This window comes from Pollicipes pollicipes, unplaced genomic scaffold (assembly GCF_011947565.3).
Source record: "Pollicipes pollicipes isolate AB1234 unplaced genomic scaffold, Ppol_2.1 Scaffold_3447;HRSCAF=4054_pilon_pilon_pilon, whole genome shotgun sequence".
Taxonomy (NCBI): Eukaryota; Metazoa; Arthropoda; class Thecostraca; order Pollicipedomorpha; family Pollicipedidae; genus Pollicipes; species Pollicipes pollicipes.
In genome coordinates, this window is record NW_023596297.1 from 4,160,022 (window position 1) to 4,181,421 (window position 21,400).

The following is a 21,400-nucleotide window of genomic DNA, read 5'->3' on the forward strand; positions in this document are numbered from 1 at the left end:
GAGAAATTTAGGCGTACCCCGTAAAGTCGCTAATCTATAGCAGGTCAAAGTCAGGCCATGGTTTCAGCAAACCCAATTTCTAGGGAATCTTTGAATCTGATGCAACAACGGAGTATTAGACAAAGCCATACATCTCTGAAATACTTTCTTAGGCAACAAAACAACTGAATGAGCAAATTGCATCGGCCTAAGGTCAGGCATGAAGGTCAGACCAAGGTAAAAACCAACCTGTTTTATTGCTCAAGGGCTTGCTGTATTGGATGGTTTCTGGTGATCATTTCGAATTTATTGACAACAGGAACTACATTCTATATCTTCCATGGACTTCTTGGAGGTCAGAATAGGTCATTGACCTAGAATGACCCGGGTCAACATTTGGTTGTTTGGAGCACACTGCTTTGCGCAATCTTTGTCGCTTATTCAAATGCAAAACTCACAGCAGTTTTGTATGATTATGGTCACCATGACTTTCAAAATGTCAAACAAGGTCACTTACCTTAAATGAGTATGTGACCTTTTTGCTTCGAAACAGTTATCATCTAACATACTCGTCATAATTGGAGACGAAGATGGAGCCGGAGGTTGAAACAAATTTACGGAGAGGGCCCAGTGAGGACAGGTAGCCCCCCTCGAGCCAATCGAGGCACGAGTCCTATACCACACTGGGCAATTTCGTGAAGTTTATCCAAAAGTGCAGACCTTGGGAAGAATTGACATTTCCTCCCTTATGATGAAAACTTAAGTTATGCATCTAGCCAGAAGACGCATGACCGCACGTGGTTCGACGCAGGTCGCTGGAATGATACAAGGGAAGTCATCGGGTACTGACAGCTACACGTCTCTAAGCTTCGCCTGCCAGCCACGTGACGGCGCCACCTTACACGGACAAACCTCCACCCTGCTCCGTCTCTCGTCTCCGTGCTGTGCACTGCGCCTTGGGCTGCAGTGAGCAGGTGCCCTGGTGCTGTGTGCTGTGCTCGTGAGCACCGTGAGACACCACGGTACAGACACCCTCACGCCACTCAACAGATGCCACGTGAGAGTTACACCTCACGCCAGGTGTCACGGTGGCACAGTTCACACGTCGAGAGTGATGCTGTGCGAAGCAGGTCGAGCATGTGTGTGGTAGCCGACAGCGGTGTTCTAACACGCTGACAGGAGTCCATCACACCAGCCGAACAAAAACAGGGTCTTCATATCGGTGCCATTTTATTTTTAAAACGTTTTCTCCACATTCACCGAAGCAATTTAGTTGATACAGCAATTCCCACAACTAAAAGCACGGCGATCGCATATTTACTCTTATGGTACATCCGAGATCTCCGAGAAAGCTGATTGGTGCGTCTAAGCCAGGCAGGTCGGCGAAGAATATTTAAAACAAGCCGTTAGAAGCGAACCTCGAATAGCAAGAGCACGTCTGCCCATAGGGAGCAGCATCCCGACACTGGCGCATCGTCGCCCAGGCGCACAACCGAGCTCCACTGCTGAGCTGTACAACACGGCGGAAACAAGCGTCACCAGCAGCGACAATATGTTAAAACGCTATCATAGTTGCGACACATACACGGTCACCGACACTATACACACAGATTCCGCGCGCCTCGCGGCACGGCCGCGTCGGTCCGGTCGCCGCCCGGTCGCGGCTTCCGAGTGGCGTTAAAACAGGAGCGATCACGCGTTGGAGGGCTTCAGCACCGACGCCGACCGACTCTTGGCCATGGCCCCAGCCCTGAAACAGGCGCGCGGCGGTGAGACGGTAAGGCGGTAAGGTGACGTCACACACCCCGCTCCGCGCCGGCATTGGGCGGAGCGGCGGGACAGTCGGCAACAGCATCAATAGAGGAGGCAGTGGGGGGGGGGGGGGGGGGGGGGGGGGGGGGGGGGGGGGGGGGGGGGCGAGCCGCCAGGCGCCAGCGGCAATCGTCACCACCACTTCATCCCAAGACCAGCACAAGCACGCTTGGCCGATCTCGGCACGTACAGTGGTCAAAGACATCAGCCCAGTGCACCCAGCGGCGCGGCGGGCGGGAGGGCGGACGGGCCCGGCGCCGACGGAGACGTGCGCCGGGCGCCACATCTCACCGGTTGCGTCCCAGGCCGAACTTGCCGACGGAGGAGACGAGCCCGTGCCTGGCGGCCGTCTTGTCCGGCGCCGCGCCCGGCAGCGACGGAGCCGTGGCCCGGCCCCACGCTGCCGACGGTCAGTCAGGTCAGTTGCGGCGCCACCGACGGCCGCACGGCGCTGACATCTCGAGGTCGGAGCGGACCACGACCGAGCACGTGCGGCCTGACCACACTCGTTGTCGAAATGCCCGATCAAGTGACAGGCGAGCCAGCAGGAACAAATGCTAAACGCAGGGCTGGATTGGGTCTCGCATTGGATATTATGCGCTCGTTTCCATCGTTGACGAAAATGCTGGTACATAGTGCGCACACCTCAAGATGACGGGCTGCCCAAGTGTTTGATCATGATCATTTCCAGCTTGACACTATCCCAAACTTATTTTACAAGCGACGAAGGTGCAGCATTGCACAGCGTTTTCATGACACTTCAGCCAAGGTCGCGATATCTTCACCCATAGTCTGCATTGACCCACAAACATGTCCAGGACGTTGTATGTACCGTCATGATTAGGCATTTTTACACTCAATTTGCTTCGCATGGTCTCAGAAGACTGACTTCAGGCCAGAGTACAGTCCAAGCCAAGATAGGTGCTCACAATCCTAATGATCAGAAATAGTCATCACAGTTCAACAATTATTTTACAGCCAACTCTTTTTGCAACAGAGCTCGACCTGCGGAAAGTTTTCGCGCCATGAATGCTACACGGACGAAACTTGCAAATCGTCGCTGCGCAATACGTCACGAGTAACCAAACTAAGCAGTGCCCTTCCATTCCTCGGCATTTAGCTCTTTGCAGGTAAGGAAACAGAACGCGACTCCCGATCGGACCGGTGCTGAACACCTACGGCCTGAACCCCTGGGCTACTGATCAGACCGACGCCGACCACCCATGATCTGACCCCTCTGGCTACTGACCGGGTCGGTGCCGACCACCCACAGCCTGACTCCCCTGGCTACTGATCAGACCGATGCTGACCACCCACGGTCTGACCCCGCGGCTACTGACCGGGTCGGTGCCGACCACCCACAGCCTGATTCCCCTGGCCACTGATCAGACCGATGCTGACCACCCACGGCCTGACCCCGCGGCTACTGACCGGGTCGGTGCCGATCACCCACAGCCTGACTCCCCTGGCTACTGGTCAGACCGATGCTGACCACCCACGGTCTGACCCCGCGGCTACTGACCGGGTCGGTCGCTCTGCTCGCGGCGCTGCCTGTTCTCGTCCTGGGTCGCCGCCGGCACCAGCCGACCGGTGCTCTTACTTTTCTGCGCAGACAGTGACAGCTTGCCTCCGCTGAAACGCCGAGATGTGAATATCAGGCTACGCGGCATGCAAATCCAGCTCAACGATGAGGTCGTGACTACCGTAATAGGCCTACAAAAATCTGAAGCAGAAGCCAGCAAAGACGAAGCATGTTCGCAACATAACCTTAGCACATGACACAGCAGAACATAGAAGGGAAGGGGGGGGGGGGGAAGCAGAGTAACCAGGCACTATAACATGATATTCAGTTGAAGCTCCATGAGATGCTTCAATTCTTTCTGATGCCAACCACGTGTTCAAAAAGGGGTAGGAATCAGCGAACGAATGAATTACCGAACAGCTGGCAGGTAACAAGAGGATCTTTTCCGTTGACAATGCAAAACCAATTGCCTCGCACACACCTAACCCTGTGCATTATATTACAATGGACTGGACACTGGAAAACCGCTCATATAAAAATGCAGCACATCAGCTTACAGCCACGACACAGGATAGTAAGTGTGAATTCAATAACGTCCTGTCATAAGTCACATTTCCCCAGTAGCCCTTGGCTGTTTTCGGCACGAGTCCCATCTCAAGACACACCCTCCGGCCTCTCAGCAGACCGGTTGCGACGGTCTGGCGGTACCAGGACCCGCTCCCCCCTCCTCCTCCTCCGACTGGCGCCTCTCACCTGTGGGTGGCGGACACCGGTCTGGCAGCGGGCCTCCTGGCGCTTCCACCGCCCGTCGAAGGAGGCGGCGGCGGCGCGGCCGACGGCGTCGCTCGGTCAGGCCCTGCTGGACGGAGGTGTGCCGGTCACGGGCGCTGTGGCACGCCCCTACGCGCCAACAGCCGGTGATCGCACACATCCCAGTCCGAGAAGCCACGCGAGAGGCCCCGCTATACCGAACGGCAACACCGGGGGAGAGGCCCCGAGACGTAGCGGGAGAGGCCGCCAGACGCCGTGGGAGATGCCCAGAGCTAGAGCACTAAAGCGCAACACCTAGCATAGCCTCTGGTCCATAAGGCTGACCTACCCACGGCCATTTTGCTTCCAAAGCCGCGCATGATCTTCGACACACGTCTGGGATGCTCGCACCCGAAGTTACTGCAGGAAGCCGGAAGACCGTCGCCTGTTACCCGCGGCTAGAGCAGGCGACCGTTACGCGCCAGATGGGGGCAGCGGGCCGCGTCTCCGCTCACCTGTCCTGGAGCTGGCGCCGGGCTTCAGAGCCGGCCGGCCAGCCACAGCTCGCTGGCCGCCGAGAGCAGCAGGCGTGCCGCCGCCCACCTCAGCCGGCGCTCGAAAGCACTGCAGCGTGAAGGTCGAGTCGAGCCCGGCCGACAGCGGCGCGGGCGCGGGCGCCGGCGCCGGCTGGGTGCGCGGCTTCAGCGGCGTGCGCGCGCGCCGCAGGATCTCCGGCGTGGGCGGCAGCTCGGGCGCGGCGGCCAGCAGACCGACGGCGTCGCCGGCCGGGACCGGCTGGATCGGGCTGCGGCCGAACGACGGCAGCGGGCTGGGGCCGGCCGCCACCGGACTGTGCCCGGCCGCGGCCCGGGCCGGCACGGTTCGCGTGGCGTTCAGACCGGGCGGCACCGGACTGCGGTCTCTCGCAGGCAGCGTGGCCGTCACGTTCAGGTCAGCGCCGGCGCGACTGCAGTCCTTCGGAGGCGACGGCTCGGTGACGATCGGGCCAGGAGGTGCACGGCTGCGCTCCGCCGCAGGCAGAGTGGCAGTCACATTCAAGTCCAGAGCCTGGGGACTGTGGTCCCTGGCAGGCAGTGTGCAGGTAACATTCAGATCAGTGGTCACGGGACTGCGGTCCTTCGCAGGAAGCGTGCAAGTCACGTTCAGATCAGAAGGTACGGCCAAGTGATCTTTCGAAGGCGGGGTACAAGTAGCGTTCAAGTCTGGGGACGCAGGACTGTGTCCCTTTGACGGAAGCGTCGCAGTGACGTTCAAGTCCGGGGTCACAGGACTGCGTTCCTTCGATGCAAGTGTTGCAGCGCCGTTCCAGTCAGGCACGAGACTGCTTTCGCTCGACGGCAGTACGACCGTGGCATTCAAGTCGGGCGCCACAGGACTGCGTCCGTTCGACGAGTGCGTGCCGGTGCCATCCAAATCAGCCGCCACGAAACTGCGTTCCGGCGCGGCCGGCTCGGACAGCGTCCGCGTGGTGTTCAGATCTACCGCCGCGGGCCGGCACTCGCCCGCCGTCGGCGGCCGGCAGACGGGCGTCTCAGGGGTCGCGGGACCGGCCGGCGGCGCGGCGGCCCTGCTCAGCGCGGGGCTGCTCTCTGCCGTCGCCATCACTGGGCTGGCGGCGGCCAGCGCTGGCGCCACGGCGGCGCGCACCGACTCCTCGGCCAGCTCACGGTCGCTCTCTTCCGGCCCGGGGCTGCCCACCGGCGGCGGCTGCACATCGGGCTCAGCCTCGGCGTCACAAGGTGGAGCCGGCGCGCACTCGGCGCGGCGCCGCGGCGGCGTCGGCGGCGGCAGCGGCGGCTCGTGCTCGGCCGCGATGAGCGCCTCGTCGGTGGCACAGCAGCCCAGCGTGGTGTCACTGGGCGGCAGCACGGCGTCCAGCGCCAGCGTCGCGTCGCCGGCCGCCAGCAGACTGGCGTCACACGGCGGCGGCCCGTCTCCGAGGGGCGCCGCGACGTCCCGGAGCGGCGGCGGCCCGTCCGCGGCTGATGCCGGCGCCGCCGCCGGTGCCGGGCCGACCCGGCCGGCCGTCGGCGGCGTCCGCCCGGCCGGCGCCGGCACCGGCTGCAGCGGGCCGCTGATGGCATGCCGCGCCGGCTCGGCCGGCCGGTAGCTGGTGTCGGTGAGCCGCAGCAGCGCCGACACGTCATAGCTGGGCTGGCCGGGGCTGTTGGCCGGCGGCGACTGCTGGTCGGCCCAGCACACCTCCTTCTGGCCCTCCACCAGGCTGACGATCTCCTGCCGGACCGGACAGATTGGTGTCACGTCATGCCTCGACACGGGGTGCGGTCGCGCCGCGCACAGCTGCGGATCGGGTCACCGGGCTCGGACGCACCCCAACAGACCGGAGAAAGGCCAGCGAACACTCACGTTGACACACCACTGGTGAAACACTTCACAAGTTTCCCTTCTTATATCACCTTTTGATCTCTGGTCTCGTAGCAAACTTTGTCCCTTTATAGCTTATACCCCTAGCACGCACGGAAGTTTCAGCATAACCGTCATATACCGAAAGAACAAACCCTTTCAGATATTGACAGGACAGGCCTTCTCATTCGCAAACACCCTCCTTGATTCTAACGGACATCTCTAGCTTCTTACCACCAGCTGAAGGCGGCTGTCTTTTACCATTCTTGTCGGTCTCATAGTCAAGCACTACCGGCGACCAGTCGTAAGTACATCTATCAACCACCACCCCACCCAAGTCGAGCGGGCAGCGCTCTCTGTCCGCCGCGGGCCACCGGAGTCTGCCCGTCTGGGCCGCTCGCGCCGCGTCGTCTGGCGGCGCGCCGCTCGATGAGTGAACATCTAGTCATGCGTGTGCGGCACCATGAGCCAGACGCCCACTCATCGAGCGGCGAGCCGCCGGCCGGTCCGCCTTCCGAGCACACGGCGCGCCGCGCCGGGCGCCCGCCTGCCTCGCACTGGGTCTCGAACTCCATGCAGCCGAGCACATGGCACCCCGCTCACCTTGTGCTGGGCCTCCAGCTCCGGCGTGACGAACTTCATGTAGCTGAGCACGCGGTACTGCTCGCGCACGGCCGTGGCCAGGTGCGTCACCAGCTGGTCGGAGGCGGCCAGCTCGTGCTGCTGCAGCCGACACACGGCCTCCAGGTGGGCCGCGTGTACGCGACACTCGTCCAGGTGGCGCTGTCGGCAGCGGCACTGTCAGGCGCCACGCACCCGCCCACAGAGCCAGGCTTACGGTGGCACCGTCAACCACGGCAGGGGTGTGAGCTAAACCAGTTTGATTGAGCGCGGCATGTACAAATATTATGGTGTGTACATTAATTGGCTTTGAACTGCGTTTCCCATGAGAAGATCCGTCTGCAGCTGAGATCATAGAGCACCTATTCACACCCTTTGCATAATTTAATGACACATCACATCACAAAATCTATGCGTGCGTCTGAACACGCGCCAGGCGTCTGCTTACCTCGGTGGCCAGCTGGGCGGTCAGCTGTTCGGTGGCGGGCCCAGGCGGCGCGCGCTTCGCCTCGTCGTCGGCCTTCTGTTCGGCCTGCAGCAGCTGGAGCCGTGCCCCCTCCAGCCGGCCGTGTGCCAGCCGCAGCCGGCCGGCCAGCCGGTCTTGCTGCCGGTCCGAGCGGCCGCCGCCGCCCGGCCGCAGCAGCAGCGCCCGCTGCAGGCTCAGGCGCCGCCGGTGCAGCCGCAGCCGTAGCTGGTGCGCCTCCGCCTCCAGCTGCAGCCGGCCCGTCAGCAGCTGCCGACGCGCCGTCTCCGCCTCGCGCAGCGCCGACAGGTCAGCCGGCGGCGGCGGCGGCGGTGGCAGGGAGGGCGCCTCGGCGGGGCGCTCGGCCAGCCGCGCCTTCAGACTGGCCACCTCTTGACGCAACTCCTCCACGATACGGGCGTACTGCGACACGTGCATATCTACCGAGACCACGTTCCGCTGCAGCTGTGGACGGCGAGCGCGAGCGGCTGTCAGCGCGGGCGGCGGGGAGCGACGCATGCCATCACAGCCCAAAGTGCCAATGTATTATCGCGCATTTCGAGCCGATAATGCCAAGCTGCGCACAAAGGTCTACACAAACTCGTTAGGTCGATCTGTATAAAATCGCGACCAACTCTACCAAAGCTGGGACCATGTTGTGGGCAGTCGCATCACCCGCTTCTCGCTACATGTCCGCACGTCTCCTGTTCCTAGACGTCACACGCCTCCCAGTTCCCCGGGTTCTGTTCCCAGCGTCCTCGGGCCAATTTCACCCCATCTGCGTCTGCGATCGCGCTGCGGCATTAAGTTAAAACTATACAGGCAGCGTGCAGCCCGCCGTTTATAGCGGGCAGGTCACGTAGCGGTATCGTCGGCCTACACCAGCCGGCGTCCACTCACCCTGGTCTTGATGGCCTTGGCGCGGTCGGCGTACTTGAGCGTGTTGTGCGTGTCCTCGTAGCTGGCCGAGGAAGGCGTCACGTTCGCGATCATCACCGTTTTGCAGTTACCACCGATCGAGTCCTTCAGCAGCCGCGTCAGCTTCGAGTCGCGGTACGGCACGAACTTCTTGCCGTCGGCCAGCGCATTGATGCAGCTGCCTGCGGGGCGCGGACATACTGCCCAGTCAGACAGGTGGGTGGGGGCACATCACAACCGCCGGGCTAGCCACTGACGCGACAGCGCAGAACACACCCGGCCCACCAGCATGGGGAGGGCGAGTGCTGCCCGTCAGCAAGGGGTCCTTGCCCATCGGCCATACAAGGAACTGCTGCATTGGCATAATTCCATGTTGAAACTCATTCACCGCAGCAGTTTTTTTGTGTGTGATCGCATCCGTGCTCTGCAGATACACAGCCCTCTTTGCAGCATCTTAGCCGCTGATACGAATCAACTGGACAGAACATGAGGCTAGAGGACTCGAGGGTACACCGCGACCTACAGACCGCTGGCAGACACGAGGTCAAGCCGTGACCTTGCAAGCAGCAGCTGCGGTGTCAAGAAGTCACATGAGGAGCCACTGAGTGCCGACAAAGACTTGAGGCCCGGTCGCGACCCACCGAGCGCCAGCAGCGAGCGGTTGATGTTGGCGCCCTCCCGGAAGCGGGCACCCTTGTGGCCGGTGGCTGAGCCGCGCTCCGAGCCGGCCAGGTCAATCAGCGACAGCTTGGAGAGGCGCACGTCCGTCGAGAGGCCGGCCGTGCTGTCCGACTGGCGCAGCACCACCTGGCGCAGGGGCGCAAAGGTCAGAGCGCCGCTTCGCACGGAGCTGGCGGGGTCGCAACACCATCCGACCGACAGCAGACTCAGAGCACCAGCCCGACACCCAGATGGTGGGCTCAGAGTGTCGCCTGACATGGCCCAGTCAGATCGCCATCACGTCGCACGCACAGCCACACAACACAGCACGACAACGCCACACGCACAGCACGACCTGACGGACGGAACGTCACGTCCGCACCCGACACAAATGCCGAATTCAGAGCACCGCTGGCCACTCCCATGGTGGAGAGTCCCACTTTTTCACACCATCATGGTGATTGATGGTGTGATGGAGTGGTGTGATGACTGGGATTTCAGGGCGCGCCGACTACTAAGGTTTCTTTCCGCCCATGTGACAAAATGGGAGACACACTTGTTCAGAACAGGCGGCGCAGCACGCTCGCCTCGGCGCGGCCTGACGGCCGACCGGTCTCACCTGGAAGACGGCGTGCGAGCGCGAGCTCTCGGCGTTCATGTCGGTCGGGTGCTGCGTGCGGTTGCGGTTGCCCGCCTCCAGGATGGTCATCAGGTGGTCGGGCCCGTCGGGCCGGTGCTGCGAGAGGCCGGCGATGACCACCGCCCGCTGGCCGTCCTCGCGCACCTCCAGCGAGCCGCTCGGCGTCAGCAGGTCCGTCACCGTCTCGTTGTACACCTGCGGGCGAGCGGACGGCCTCAGCGTCTGGGTCGCTCACCAGTGTCCGTAGCCGCTCCAGCACAGCGTCTCAGGCAGCTTTTGAACGGATAATTTTTTGCATATTTGCCTTTGTCATACAGACACCAAACCCATGCGCCGAATGCACTCACATCTGGACAGCATATATGCATGCACCCATTATTTCCACTATTTCGGACGTCTTGATCTCCCGTGATCCAAATCATTTGAAGATCCTCTGCTCCAGCAACTACCATAGGGCAAATAATTTCCCATGGCTCACGCAAAAGCAAACATCGCTCAGAATCGACTCTGCAGCCGCGGCTGGCCCTGACACCTGACATTCAGCTCAGTCACCAGGCGGCGCTGGGCGGCGGCTGCTCACCTCCACGTAGGAGACGGACACCTCGCAGTGCTTATCAGACATGGCCTCGATCCTCGAGTAGAGCTCCATCACCGTCAGGAAGATGATGCCCGGCTCGCCGGCGGCGCCCAGCATCGTGTGCGTCTTGCCGGCGCCGGTCGAGCCGTATGCGAACACTGTCGACAGGCGAGCGTCACGGCACAGGCGGCTGGTGCCGACGCCGGCGGCCAGCCACGCATGACCACAGCCAGCGTTTAGGGCAGGCAGAGTAACGTTCAAGATCCATAGCAGAGCAAATTAATTGCACAAATATTGCACTTCACTTTGCAAAGCTACGCTTTTGTTTCACAGCACATTTTCGAAGTTTGACTGCTGAGATGGGCAAAAGGGCATTGAAGAGAAACAGCTTGATGAAGAGTCAGCCTAAGCCAAGTGCAAACATGTTTGCCGCCAAGCGCTGTACTGTCGCGGCAGTGCTGCAGCCCTGGGCCGCTGCGCCGGGTCGGCGACACACGCCAGCGCGACCCCACGCACCGGCACCCGCGGACACACAGCGGACAGCGCGACGGTCAGGCGGCACTACACACCACCCACCCCACCACCAGAGCACCGCCCTAACCGGCACAGCTGAAGCCCCCGATGACGGTGCGACGGCCGGGCGGCACCACCCACCACCCAACCCACCACCGCCCTAACCGGAACAGTTGAAGCCCTCGATGACGGTGTCGACGACATCCTTGGTAGTGGCTTCGAACAGCTGCTGGTTCGAGTGGTGCGGGTGGAAGACCCGATCGAACATGTACTGCACGTCCTTGCTGGCACGCTTGAGCAGGTCACGGCCGCGCTGGCGCACGCCCTGGAAGTAAAAGTCGTCCTCCTGCTGGCGCGGGTCGAAGATGAGCATGTGGTCGTCCAGCGGGCGCACCACATTCCTGTTGGAGACAGCGCCGCCGACAATGTTAAGAGGGCTCCAGGAAGCCTAGGAGATATTCCTTTTTGCTTGTGGAAGCATCATTTGGATAATATAAGTGCCTATTTGAATCTGATATGAACATGTGCATACAATTTTCATATTATGAAAACATGACACAAGCTTTAGGTCTGTGGTCATGGCACAATGGTCAGTGGAGTTGGCAATAAAACTAAAAATAATTGGGTGATATGTTCCAAAGGACAAGTGATCACAATATTGTATAAGGCACAGTCTCCATCAACAACCCTAATTTTTTGAACAATGAGAATTGAATTTTGTGGCATGCATTTGGCCACATTTTCTTTAATGGGCATTCCAGTGAGTGAATATGCTCCACTCTCAAACACGCCCCACTGCCAGACTTCCAAAAACCCTTATCGCGGCCACTCACTTGAAGTTTCCCTGGCGTTCTCGTTCGTTCTCGGGTCGCACACGCACCACCACGCGCACGTTGGAGGCCTGCGTCCCGCCGGCGGCGGCGGCGGCTGAGTGGCCCGGGGCCGAGGGGCGACGGCCCGGCCGCGGCGGCTCTGGCTGCGTCGCCGCCTTGAAGCCACTCCGGCGCCGCTGCGACCGGTCGGTCAGCGCCGACCGCTTAGTCGTCTTCGAGATCGTCATGGCGGATCGTCACATGTCGCTGCAGCAGATGGTCCGTCGGTCAGCTGGTGGCCATAGATGAGCCAGGAATTCTGAAGTCAAAGTGAAGGAAGTGGTGCAAAGGCCAGGAAGGTGTTCATGGTCACCCAGCAAGCTATAAAGCTTAACATCTGTGTTACATGATCTCCCCAAAAGAGAACATTTGCTGCAAGTATAATGCCCACATAATGTGCAGTTACAAGCTAAAGTTGGAGTGATTTCTGGTGCCCAATTATATGTTAAATATCTAAAGTGTTTTTAAATACCAAAATGGTAAAGTGGGGTAACACCTGCTCTCCTGACCACATATAATGTCATATATGCAATTTTGTGGTACCCTTGGTGCTCAAAAACTGAGTGAAAGACAAGATGTCTTAATGTGAAGCAGCTTTATATGAGGTATCTTGTTAATGATAGTATTGTGATCCATCCAAATGTGCACTACCAGGCTTTATGGCATTGCCTGCCACTGTGAGAGGCAAGCAATGCCACACAGCCTCAATAGCTGTGCAGTATAACACCCTATGGTAGAAAACAAAGGAGCGTGCCAACATACCATATGTCATACATGCATATATATATAATATATATATATATATATATATATATGTATATATATATATATATATATATATATAATTTTTTTGCATTCTCATGTGCTGAAAGCTGTGGTGCTCAAATACATCCAGGCAGCATTCCCCATGCCAAACACTAAAAAAAGCAATGTACGTCACAGGTATGTCATAACAGTTCCTATTGCTCATTTCACATGACACCATAAGGACCCATATAACCACACCATCCACATGTGTATTACCACTGATTAGATCAGATACTTGCATGTAAGATGACACTGAATGGCAAAAATTGCACATATATCTATTTCACTATTTGTTCACCTGATAGGATGGAAAAAATCTGAGGTAAAAAAACATACCTCTGGTGCTAGCAATGTAGTGTTTTAAGATGTTAATGTTAACCATCATTAGGGGAAAAAAATCCCCAGGTGCCTGCCTTTCCAGTCACTGTGAGAGGCATATAATGATGTAAAATCTTGACAGCTGGGTGTGTTGTAAGGCCCTATGACAACAACAAAGGACCATGCCAAGATTCAAGCTATTTGAGATAATGCTTTTAAAAAACCACAGGAATGCAGCAGACTACACTCACATAAAATTGCCACATCTTTCCCTAGCTGGCCCAAATTTCCATGCTGACTGCTATCAATTTCTTGGCAATACATAAATGGTGACAAAAATTGAGTGAGCTTGCGGTGAGCACAGTTCTGGACTGGAAATGCCAAAACACCACATACTGTGAAAAGGGAGTAAATATGGATTGAGATGGGAAAGCATAACTTGTTGACATTCAGGAGATATCGAAGACAGGCAACCGATACCAATGGATTAAACTATTTGCTGGCAACATGGAATCATAGACCAAAAAACAACTTATTCGTCTGCACTTTTACATTTAGACATGAGCACACGCATTTCTTAGAGGGATGAAGCTCACTGCTACCCACCACAAGGGCTGATCACAAAAGTGAGTCGGCAGATCACCCACCTAAATAACACCAATAACTTGCTAACTACTTACCAACAAGATTCAGTCGTAAGCAAAATGATAGCAAGACGAATGCAGGCGACGCACGTCAGCCTGACGCCCCGGACTTTTAAATCGGCCGTTGAGCTGCGACTTGTCAGTTTCAAAGTCAGACGCCAAACAGCCTACTGGCTTCTGATTGGTTACGGCTTTTGCGGCAGCAGCAGCAGAAAAAAACTTAAAAGTAAAGTATGTTTGTTTATTCTGTTGCATTTGCGATTGACTCTACTCGCGCACCAACAAACTGTATCCAATAAATAAATTGATGTATAGCTCCCATCTACATGCAGATTTAGTTATCAACCACAAAATTTGAATTCAGAATAAAACAACGATTGTTGTAAACCGAACTGCGTTGGTTAGTCCTTTGCAACAAAACATTCCGAAACAAGTGGAAAAACACCAGCGTTGTTGCAAACCAGCCAATATCAACTCTTAAACCTTTCTCTGAAGATATTCAGATTTCCCACTGCAAAAACAGGAGAACATTGTCTGAAAATGGAAATACCAAGTTGTTAATGTCGAATCGTGCACAAGAAACGATGAGTAACAGGACATGAGGCCTGGAATGCTATAAAGGGTCATTTTTGGGCTCTTAAGACTATGATTTTACCAAATGCATCGCAAATTGTAAAAAACCCTTTCAAAAATTTTGCATCGAAAAATTATATGAAAATCACGATGCCGCAACGAGAGCAGCGGTTTAGTGCCTTCTGATCTACGGCAACTAGACCTTGACCAACGTGTGTTGTGATCGTGAGAGATGCTGGGCCGGGTTTAATTAATTTTACGGTAGAGTTAATACCGTGAGTACTGCTCGTAACAATTTATTACAATCATGTCTGCGGAAGGCCCCCCGCCAAGTAAGGTCAAGAAGGTTGACGTCTCTGCGGATCCGGAGGATGGAAGAGACTATGATGTTGAGACGCAGATGGCTCTTGAAGAAATTGACGGTTGCCAAAACGAAATAGACGCGCTGAATGAGAAGGCCAGCGAGGAGATATTGAAGGTAGAACAGAAGTACAATAAACTAAGGAAGCCATTCTTTGAGAAGAGAAGTAATATCATCAAGAAAATTCCCAACTTTTGGGTGACTGCCGTATCCTTTGCGGAGCTGACCGGTTTCGTGCGCCATGATCGTCTGCCTGTAGTGAGGAGGAGTTCTGGAGCTTTCAAATACGCTGCCTACATGCAGTGCAGTCTTATATATGCACCTTAGCATCTCAGATAAAATGTTTGCTTTGGCTTTATTTGACACATTGCCACAGATATGTGCTGTTGTCAGCAGCACTTGGGATGCCATTTGCAATGTTCTGATCTAATGCAACTATGTGGAATTGCATAAGACATGTTTATTGCTGTCTATTTTGATTTGAAAACTTGCAGGACCTGGGTCCATCCATATTTGGGCATTTGTATAAAATGATATCAACCTAAATGATCAGAGCAAGTTGAGATGCAGAACTGACAGTGTAGCATAGATGACTGTGCTGTCCCATTGTTTAGCATTGTCTGTGCTATGTAACCTGAAAATGCCATATATTGCTGTGTGTCTGGATCCAAAGGGTGGATCTAGGATCTCTAAAGATTCCATGGTAATGGGGTCTTGAGGTTAAATCCTGGTGTTGATAAGGAGAAGGCTGCAACACCATCAGGGGGTCATTAGTATGTTTAATCTCAAATCTGGCTTGCTATACCTTAGGCTGGGCAAAAATGGATAGCAAGTGCTACTGCATAACATCTGAGTATAGTTGATTTTATTGTGTGCTGCAATATTCATCTTTGTGGTATTCTGGCCTTGACCCAGCTTTTCAGTTTGTCAATCATCCACAAGTCTCAGCTTTGCTGGATGAGGAAGAGGAAGAATGCCTCCACCACATGACGCAACTTGAGGTGGAGGAATTTGATGACATCAAATCTGGCTACAGAATCAAATTCCATTTCTCCAGCAATCCATACTTCTCAAACACTGTGCTTCAGAAGGAGTTTCATTTGGGGTCATCAGGTAATATTTGCATATGTATTTTATAGGTGTGTGAATATCTTGTGCCTACCTTTTTTGCCCTTATGGTATTTTATGCATATAAATTTGTCACTATGATAGTGCATTTGGTAAAAACACTGATGGCTTATTCAGCATTTTCAAATTAAGTGAATAGAGCTGAGTTAAAACATTCCCAAATATCAGTCTGCTATTTTGTCTGCACCATGGGGTCTCAGTGCTCTCAGTATGTGATAGAAACAAATCATGCACATGGTTCACATCTATAATTGGCAAATCATCATAATGTTGAAATGCTTTACTCTGTTTTTTTGTATGTACTTTCTTCAGTCATGCGCAAATAGAGCAAGGTCAGCTTGATCCTTTGCAGTGCTGTGCTGAGTGCAGCACTGTTTAAGATGTATGACAAATTGATACAATCATCTGTCAAAGCTTCTGTTCCCCATGCTGCTCTGTGATGGTGTTGATGAAGTCAGAGCAGAACAGGTCACTGGGCTATCAAGATACTGTATATGCCCTTGATGTCTGTGGGAATGTACCATTCGTTTTAAAAGATTGTCATGTCATTGGCATGTGCTGAAAGTTTTGCAAGGGTTGTTAATGTTGTGTATAGTTGGGGGCTCTGTGATGGACTAGGGATTTAACTACAGATGTGTCTTCACAGTTTGCATGTTTCAAGTTTCAACTCTTGGAGCGGTTGAGCTATTGTACTGCATAAATTTGTTCCTTTTGCATGTTTGTGTCCTCAATCTGTCACTTTGTTAACTGAATTTGTTAATTTTTATGTAGTGTTTGTAAGCATCCTGTCAAACCTAATATGTTTCTAAACTGTGTGCATTTTGTCCGCCAGATCCAAAGTCAGAGTCAACAAAAATTGACTGGAAGGACAAAATGAATCTGGCGCAGAATGCCAAGAGCCGAATTGAGAAGTTCAAGCAAGGCCGAAAAAGGGGCCTGGAAACAAAGTCATTCTTCCTGTGGTTTGAAGACCATGAGGATCCTTCCCAGGATGACATAGCTGAGGTTATCAAAGATGATATGTGGCCAAATCCTCTTCAGTACTTCTTGGTCCCAGACATTGAAGTTGAAAATGGTGTGGAGGAGGAGGAAGAGTAAGTCATTTTGGAATGCTTGGTTTGAATCATTTCAGTTGAAGGAACTTCATATGATCAGAAATTTTGATATTTTCCGGCTTGTGTGTTTTTTCAGTGCGTGAAGGTGGGGTTGTCAATGATGGTAACATTGCCAGTCAACTTCCAAATGAAGTTCCTGTTAGCATGCCTGCTACACTAAGCTACACAGTTCTCAATACACTTCCTTCTGAAATTTCATGTAGGGGTTTTTTAGTATTTTAAGTCAAGCAAAAAACCCTGTGCATAGTGGTGTGCCATTTGTTGTATTTCCTATCTTGAAATCATTAAATTTTTCCAGCGAGGATGTTGCAGAGAGTGTCGTAGTAGTAGAAGAAGAGGATGAAATCGAAGGAGAGGATGAAGAAGGTGAAGACGATGAAGGTAACTGATACATGTTTTGTTGTATTGTGTGTATTGTACTGCATTATGTGTATAATGCTGCAATTGGATAGCTTATGTTTGGTATTTTGCAGCATTTGAATGACTTGTCTATGTAGTGCAGTGCTGCATATCTGTTTGCATTTCATAGTGACAGCCATGTCACGTCTAATGCATTTACACTTCAGATTGTGAATCTCTTCTTCCCATGTATCATGCCATGGTGTTTGGTGCATATTTAGCACCGAGCACCGTGGTCGAGTGTAAGTGTTCGGCAGCACCCCGCGGGAGCGGGTCGTGCGCCAGCCCGACGCCTGGCGACGGGACGCGTCCGTGCTGATGCTGTCCCCATCCCCCACAGAGGGTCTGGAGGAGGAAGAGGACGACGGTGACGATGAGGACGCCGCTGGCGAGGACGAGTGAGCGGCGCGTCGCCGCTTCAGCGGTGCCCCCTGCGCCAATCCCGTGCGCCGCCGCCCGTTGTCAGGTCGCCTGCGGGGGTGCTCGCGGCCCGGAGCTGGCCCCAGAGACGGGGGCCGACGCCAGCGCAGCTGAGGTGCGACCGGCGGCGGCGCGCGTGCGACGCCAGGACATCTGTATATAGTCAGATCTCGTCATCTCCGGAGCGCGCAGCAGACTCTCGTGTTTCGGACCTTTCGGCGCTGCCGTTCGCGCGCGTGGTGGTTTTTTATGTGCATGTGCGTGTGTGTGGCGGGGTTCGCTGCTGCGCGGCCGTCGGTGGCGACATTGTGTGTGCGCGTCTGTGTGCGCCGCTGTCGGTGCGAGGGTATGACAGGATACATGCCCGACCGGCCTCCCACCGCCTGTCGATCCATTCCGGCCGTTATTTAACTGTAATACATCACTGGAAAGATAGCCGCCGCTGTCCACCACATGTACTATATTTCGGAATCCGACTCGCGGACGACACGCACAGACAGTAGAGATCGACACAGAGGAGCCGGCTCGGCATGTACAGACGACATACATGGGGCGAGGGCCGCGGGCGGGCGGCGCCCCTTCGGAGGCGCGCCGCCCGCGGCTGAGGAGCTGAGCGCTGGGGAGGGGAGAACGCTGCCGCCCAGCGCTCCAGCTGGTCCGGGCTCGCGCGAGAGAGGCTCCCCTCGCCCGACGGTCGGGGCTCGCCCGGGACGAGGCCTCCGCACGCGCTGGGCTGGGTTGGCGGCCGCAGATTGAGCTCGCGCTGGAGGGCCCTTCGCGCCGGCTGGGTCGGGGGCTCGCGCCAGAAGAGCCCTCCGCCATGGCCATGACCGGCGCGAGAGAACCTCTTCACGGCAGCTGGGCGGTCGCGGAAGGAAAGACACAGAACAGCCAACGGCGGAGTAAACAATGCGAGCACCGTGCTTCAGCGCAAGGCGACCTAACAGCTACACACGTACAAAGCATGCACCCGGCATCGGTAAAGCCACTCGCCGAACAATAAAAGGCGTGTCGTGTTCCGCGCCCGTTGGGTACCACGAGAGGTCAAGGTCGCAGGTGTTGGCAATTTTTCCCACGAGAAGCAGCGGGGACGCGCCAGGCTGCGCGGGGAGAGCGCTGCTGTGAGCGGCTCTTGGGTAGAGGTGATGATTCGGCTGGAAGCCTTCCATGGGGCGGCATGACGGGTCAGGTGTCTACGGTAAACCACATATTCCTCGGAAAGTACTGAAATATTATGAAGTGGAAACCACGAACCAACAGGAAAATGTTATTTGGGAGCGAGATTGATGGACAAAATGTAAAACGTTAAGCCTGAGCACCGCTGATCGTGCCATACACAAAATCAGCCGGAAAAAAGTGATATCAGCCTCCTGATCCACATGGTTGTAAAAGAGTTGTGGGCGGAACACAAAATCAAGGGTACCATGCATCCCGACGCCGCCCGGCCTTACGAATTCATAGCCTGTCAAAACGCTAAGGAAAGTAAGCCGCCTGATACAGTCCGGACACTTAATGTGATCAGGACATATCAGCATAATTATCTGCTGCCTTCGGATAGAGGAACATCAGGCGTGCACCAAAACAACACTTACTTGTTTCGTTGGGTGCAGCCATAGCTTATGCATCACAGAAATAAAGGGATTTATTGCCGACCGAATAACCATTTCCCTTCTCAACGAGGTATCAGTCCACCCCCATGTATGTGCCATCCAAAGTAAATGTGGATGGTGCCAGCGACAGACGTCCGTGCGTGGCCACCTACCACAGTAATCTCAACCATGAAAGACAAAAGACGATTCCGCATGATGTCGCCAGCAAACGTAAGTATAAAGAATGGCATGGCCTTAAACTGAAGGAAGCTGGCGATTGAGATTCTACCTCCAGTCCATGATGTCTGAAAAATCAGATTCACGTGTGTGACGAGCACGTTGGAAATTTTACTTTTCTATATTCTCCCTTTAAAAGCAAAGGAAATCGCACGATGTCAGTGTTGGGGACAGCCACCATAACCTATACGCTCTTGATATGTAGGGGTCCCGAAACGGTTCTCATATTCGTACTGCTTTTACATCGCCCCTGCTAATGACTTGTGTACACACTTTAATTTATCTGTTCATCATATGAGCACTTGACTGTTTTGCGGCAGGGGTTTGTGCTCGAAGGAATAGCAGATATTATTTTCGGGCGGGGAAACGTGCAAGATCGGCACTTTTCCAAGTCAGGCATACCCCTGACTTTCTCAGACATCACAGCATACTCTAATGCTGCTGTTGCCAAAACTAAACGCCCGCCACTCAAAGGTAGGCAAACTATTGAAAACGGGCAGCCGTAAAGTAATAGTTGCCGTCGATCAATCCCAGACCGATGGTCAACAGGCAAAGGGCATGTGTGCTTACGATCTCGTGGTAGCACTTGAACTTCCGAAAAGGATGCGTAGTCACCTTGCGATGGAGATCAAACCCTGAAGCCAGAGCCATATGTGCCATGAGTTCCCAAAGCATGCAGCTGTCGTGTGTTGCCATTGTACAAAACATCGCTCTGTTCCAATCTTTCTCAGAAATTCGGGTTGTAACCTCAGAGCACGATAATTCTCACCAGGTGGGTGTTGGCAGTTGATGGCATGGGAAGTTACAAGGTCATGAATGACGGCTTAGCTGGAACGGCTCCCTTATGATTGTACCAGGATCTTCGCAGAGCGTTACCACAAAACAGCGTTCAATGGCATTTTGTAACTAAGGCGCGAGGATAAGCAGACATCACGCTGTGCCCAAATGGTTCTACCAGACCTTCAAAATGAATGTAAAGCTGTTCGTATATCACGGAGTGCTGATTCGACCCATCACTGATGACGTGATCGGCATCGGAGGCACCAAGACCACGTGTCTTGCGATTCCGCCAGCCGTGCGGTGTGGTGGGGATAGTGCAACGGTTTCCTCGGGCCGCGAGCCGCGGCTGGCGGTCCGTTAATCGCGTGGGTACCGCATGCAACTGCTGGAATTCCGGCGGAGACTGGCCGAGCTAAGCCGCCGTCTTTCTCAATTTCGCTGACGCCTTGAGGGCACTGGGCTAGAAGGGAGTGTGGGCTGCATTGTTCTGCAGCCCTTTAGATATGCCATTAAACGGAGAGACAGTCGAATGGCTCAATGTGATACCATCGCATGAGAGGGGTACTAAAAATGAATGCAACTCTTCAGACAGGTGACTGGCATCGAAAGCTCCACCAAGGAACCAATTGCAAGTGGATATAAACTGCCTCCTTGTCCGTCAGTATCGTGTAAAAACTCCACAAAAAGAAGCGCCACTCCAGGAAACTGCCGTCCGAAACAAGGCGGGAACCTAGCGTGGTCACCAGCATGCGCGCAGTGGCACTTTTTCTAGGGGGCACGGCGCGGGCCCGTGCATTACATGTCGCCAAATATGCCGGCGAACGTTTTCCGCAGGTTGGTCATGGTGTCTTCCGTGTCGTCCTTGTCGCCCTGCGAGACGGAGCCCTGGCGGCCGAACAGGCCGGTGCGGCTGGCGTCCACGCTGGAGGTCTGCTGGATGGTGCGGCCGGCGCTGGGGCTGCTCACGCCGCTCACCGAGCTGCTGGCCTGCGACGCTGCCGGGCGCGGTCCGACTGGGGTCACTGGCTGACTGACGCGACAGGACCGGGGTCACGGGCTGGCGCGGCGGCCCGTAACCGGGGTCACGGACTGGCACAGGGGGACAGGTGTCACGGACTGGCGCAGGGAGACCAGGATCACAGACTGGCGCAGGGGGGCCGGGGTCACGGACTGGCGCAGGGAGACCAGGGTCACGGACTAGCGCAGAGGGACCAGGGTCACGGACTGGCGCAGGAGGACCAGGGTCACAGACTGGCGCAGAGGGACCGGGGTCACGGACTGGCGCAGGAGGACCAGGGTCACAGACTGGCGCAGGAG

At 55.2% G+C, this 21,400-nt stretch overlaps 3 protein-coding genes across 3 annotated transcripts in view; 1 reads left to right on the forward strand and 2 right to left on the reverse strand.

Annotated features, from left to right (window-relative positions):
• Positions 1 to 1,671: 1,671 nt before the first annotated feature.
• Positions 1,672 to 13,618, reverse strand: LOC119091507 (kinesin-like protein KIF18B). The gene is made up of 16 exons (XM_037214317.1): positions 13,518 to 13,618; positions 11,674 to 11,971; positions 11,006 to 11,241; positions 10,331 to 10,485; positions 9,730 to 9,945; positions 9,092 to 9,257; positions 8,433 to 8,632; positions 7,852 to 7,997; positions 7,216 to 7,231; positions 7,052 to 7,108; positions 6,287 to 6,319; positions 5,632 to 5,791; positions 4,067 to 4,169; positions 3,314 to 3,423; positions 2,083 to 2,191; positions 1,672 to 1,729 (listed from the first exon to the last, which is right to left on the reverse strand). The coding sequence occupies exons 2-16, from the start codon at positions 11,898 to 11,900 to the stop codon at positions 1,672 to 1,674; spliced, it is 1,992 nt and encodes a 663-aa protein (XP_037070212.1). The 5' UTR covers positions 11,901 to 11,971; positions 13,518 to 13,618.
• A 618-nt stretch (positions 13,619 to 14,236) lies between these two features.
• LOC119091419 (protein SET) lies at positions 14,237 to 17,912 on the forward strand. The gene is made up of 5 exons (XM_037214202.1): positions 14,237 to 14,622; positions 15,339 to 15,528; positions 16,376 to 16,637; positions 16,957 to 17,039; positions 17,398 to 17,912. The coding sequence occupies exons 1-5, from the start codon at positions 14,362 to 14,364 to the stop codon at positions 17,457 to 17,459; spliced, it is 858 nt and encodes a 285-aa protein (XP_037070097.1). The 5' UTR covers positions 14,237 to 14,361; the 3' UTR covers positions 17,460 to 17,912.
• Positions 17,913 to 17,946: 34 nt separating this feature from the next.
• Syn (synapsin) overlaps positions 17,947 to 21,400 on the reverse strand; it is a gene marked incomplete at its 5' end in the record, with an annotated part of 30,893 nt that continues 27,439 nt past the window's right edge. The window contains one exon of the mRNA XM_037214318.1: positions 17,947 to 21,078. Within this exon, the coding sequence (XP_037070213.1) occupies positions 20,879 to 21,078 (200 nt within the window). The remainder of the gene's footprint in view (positions 21,079 to 21,400) is intronic.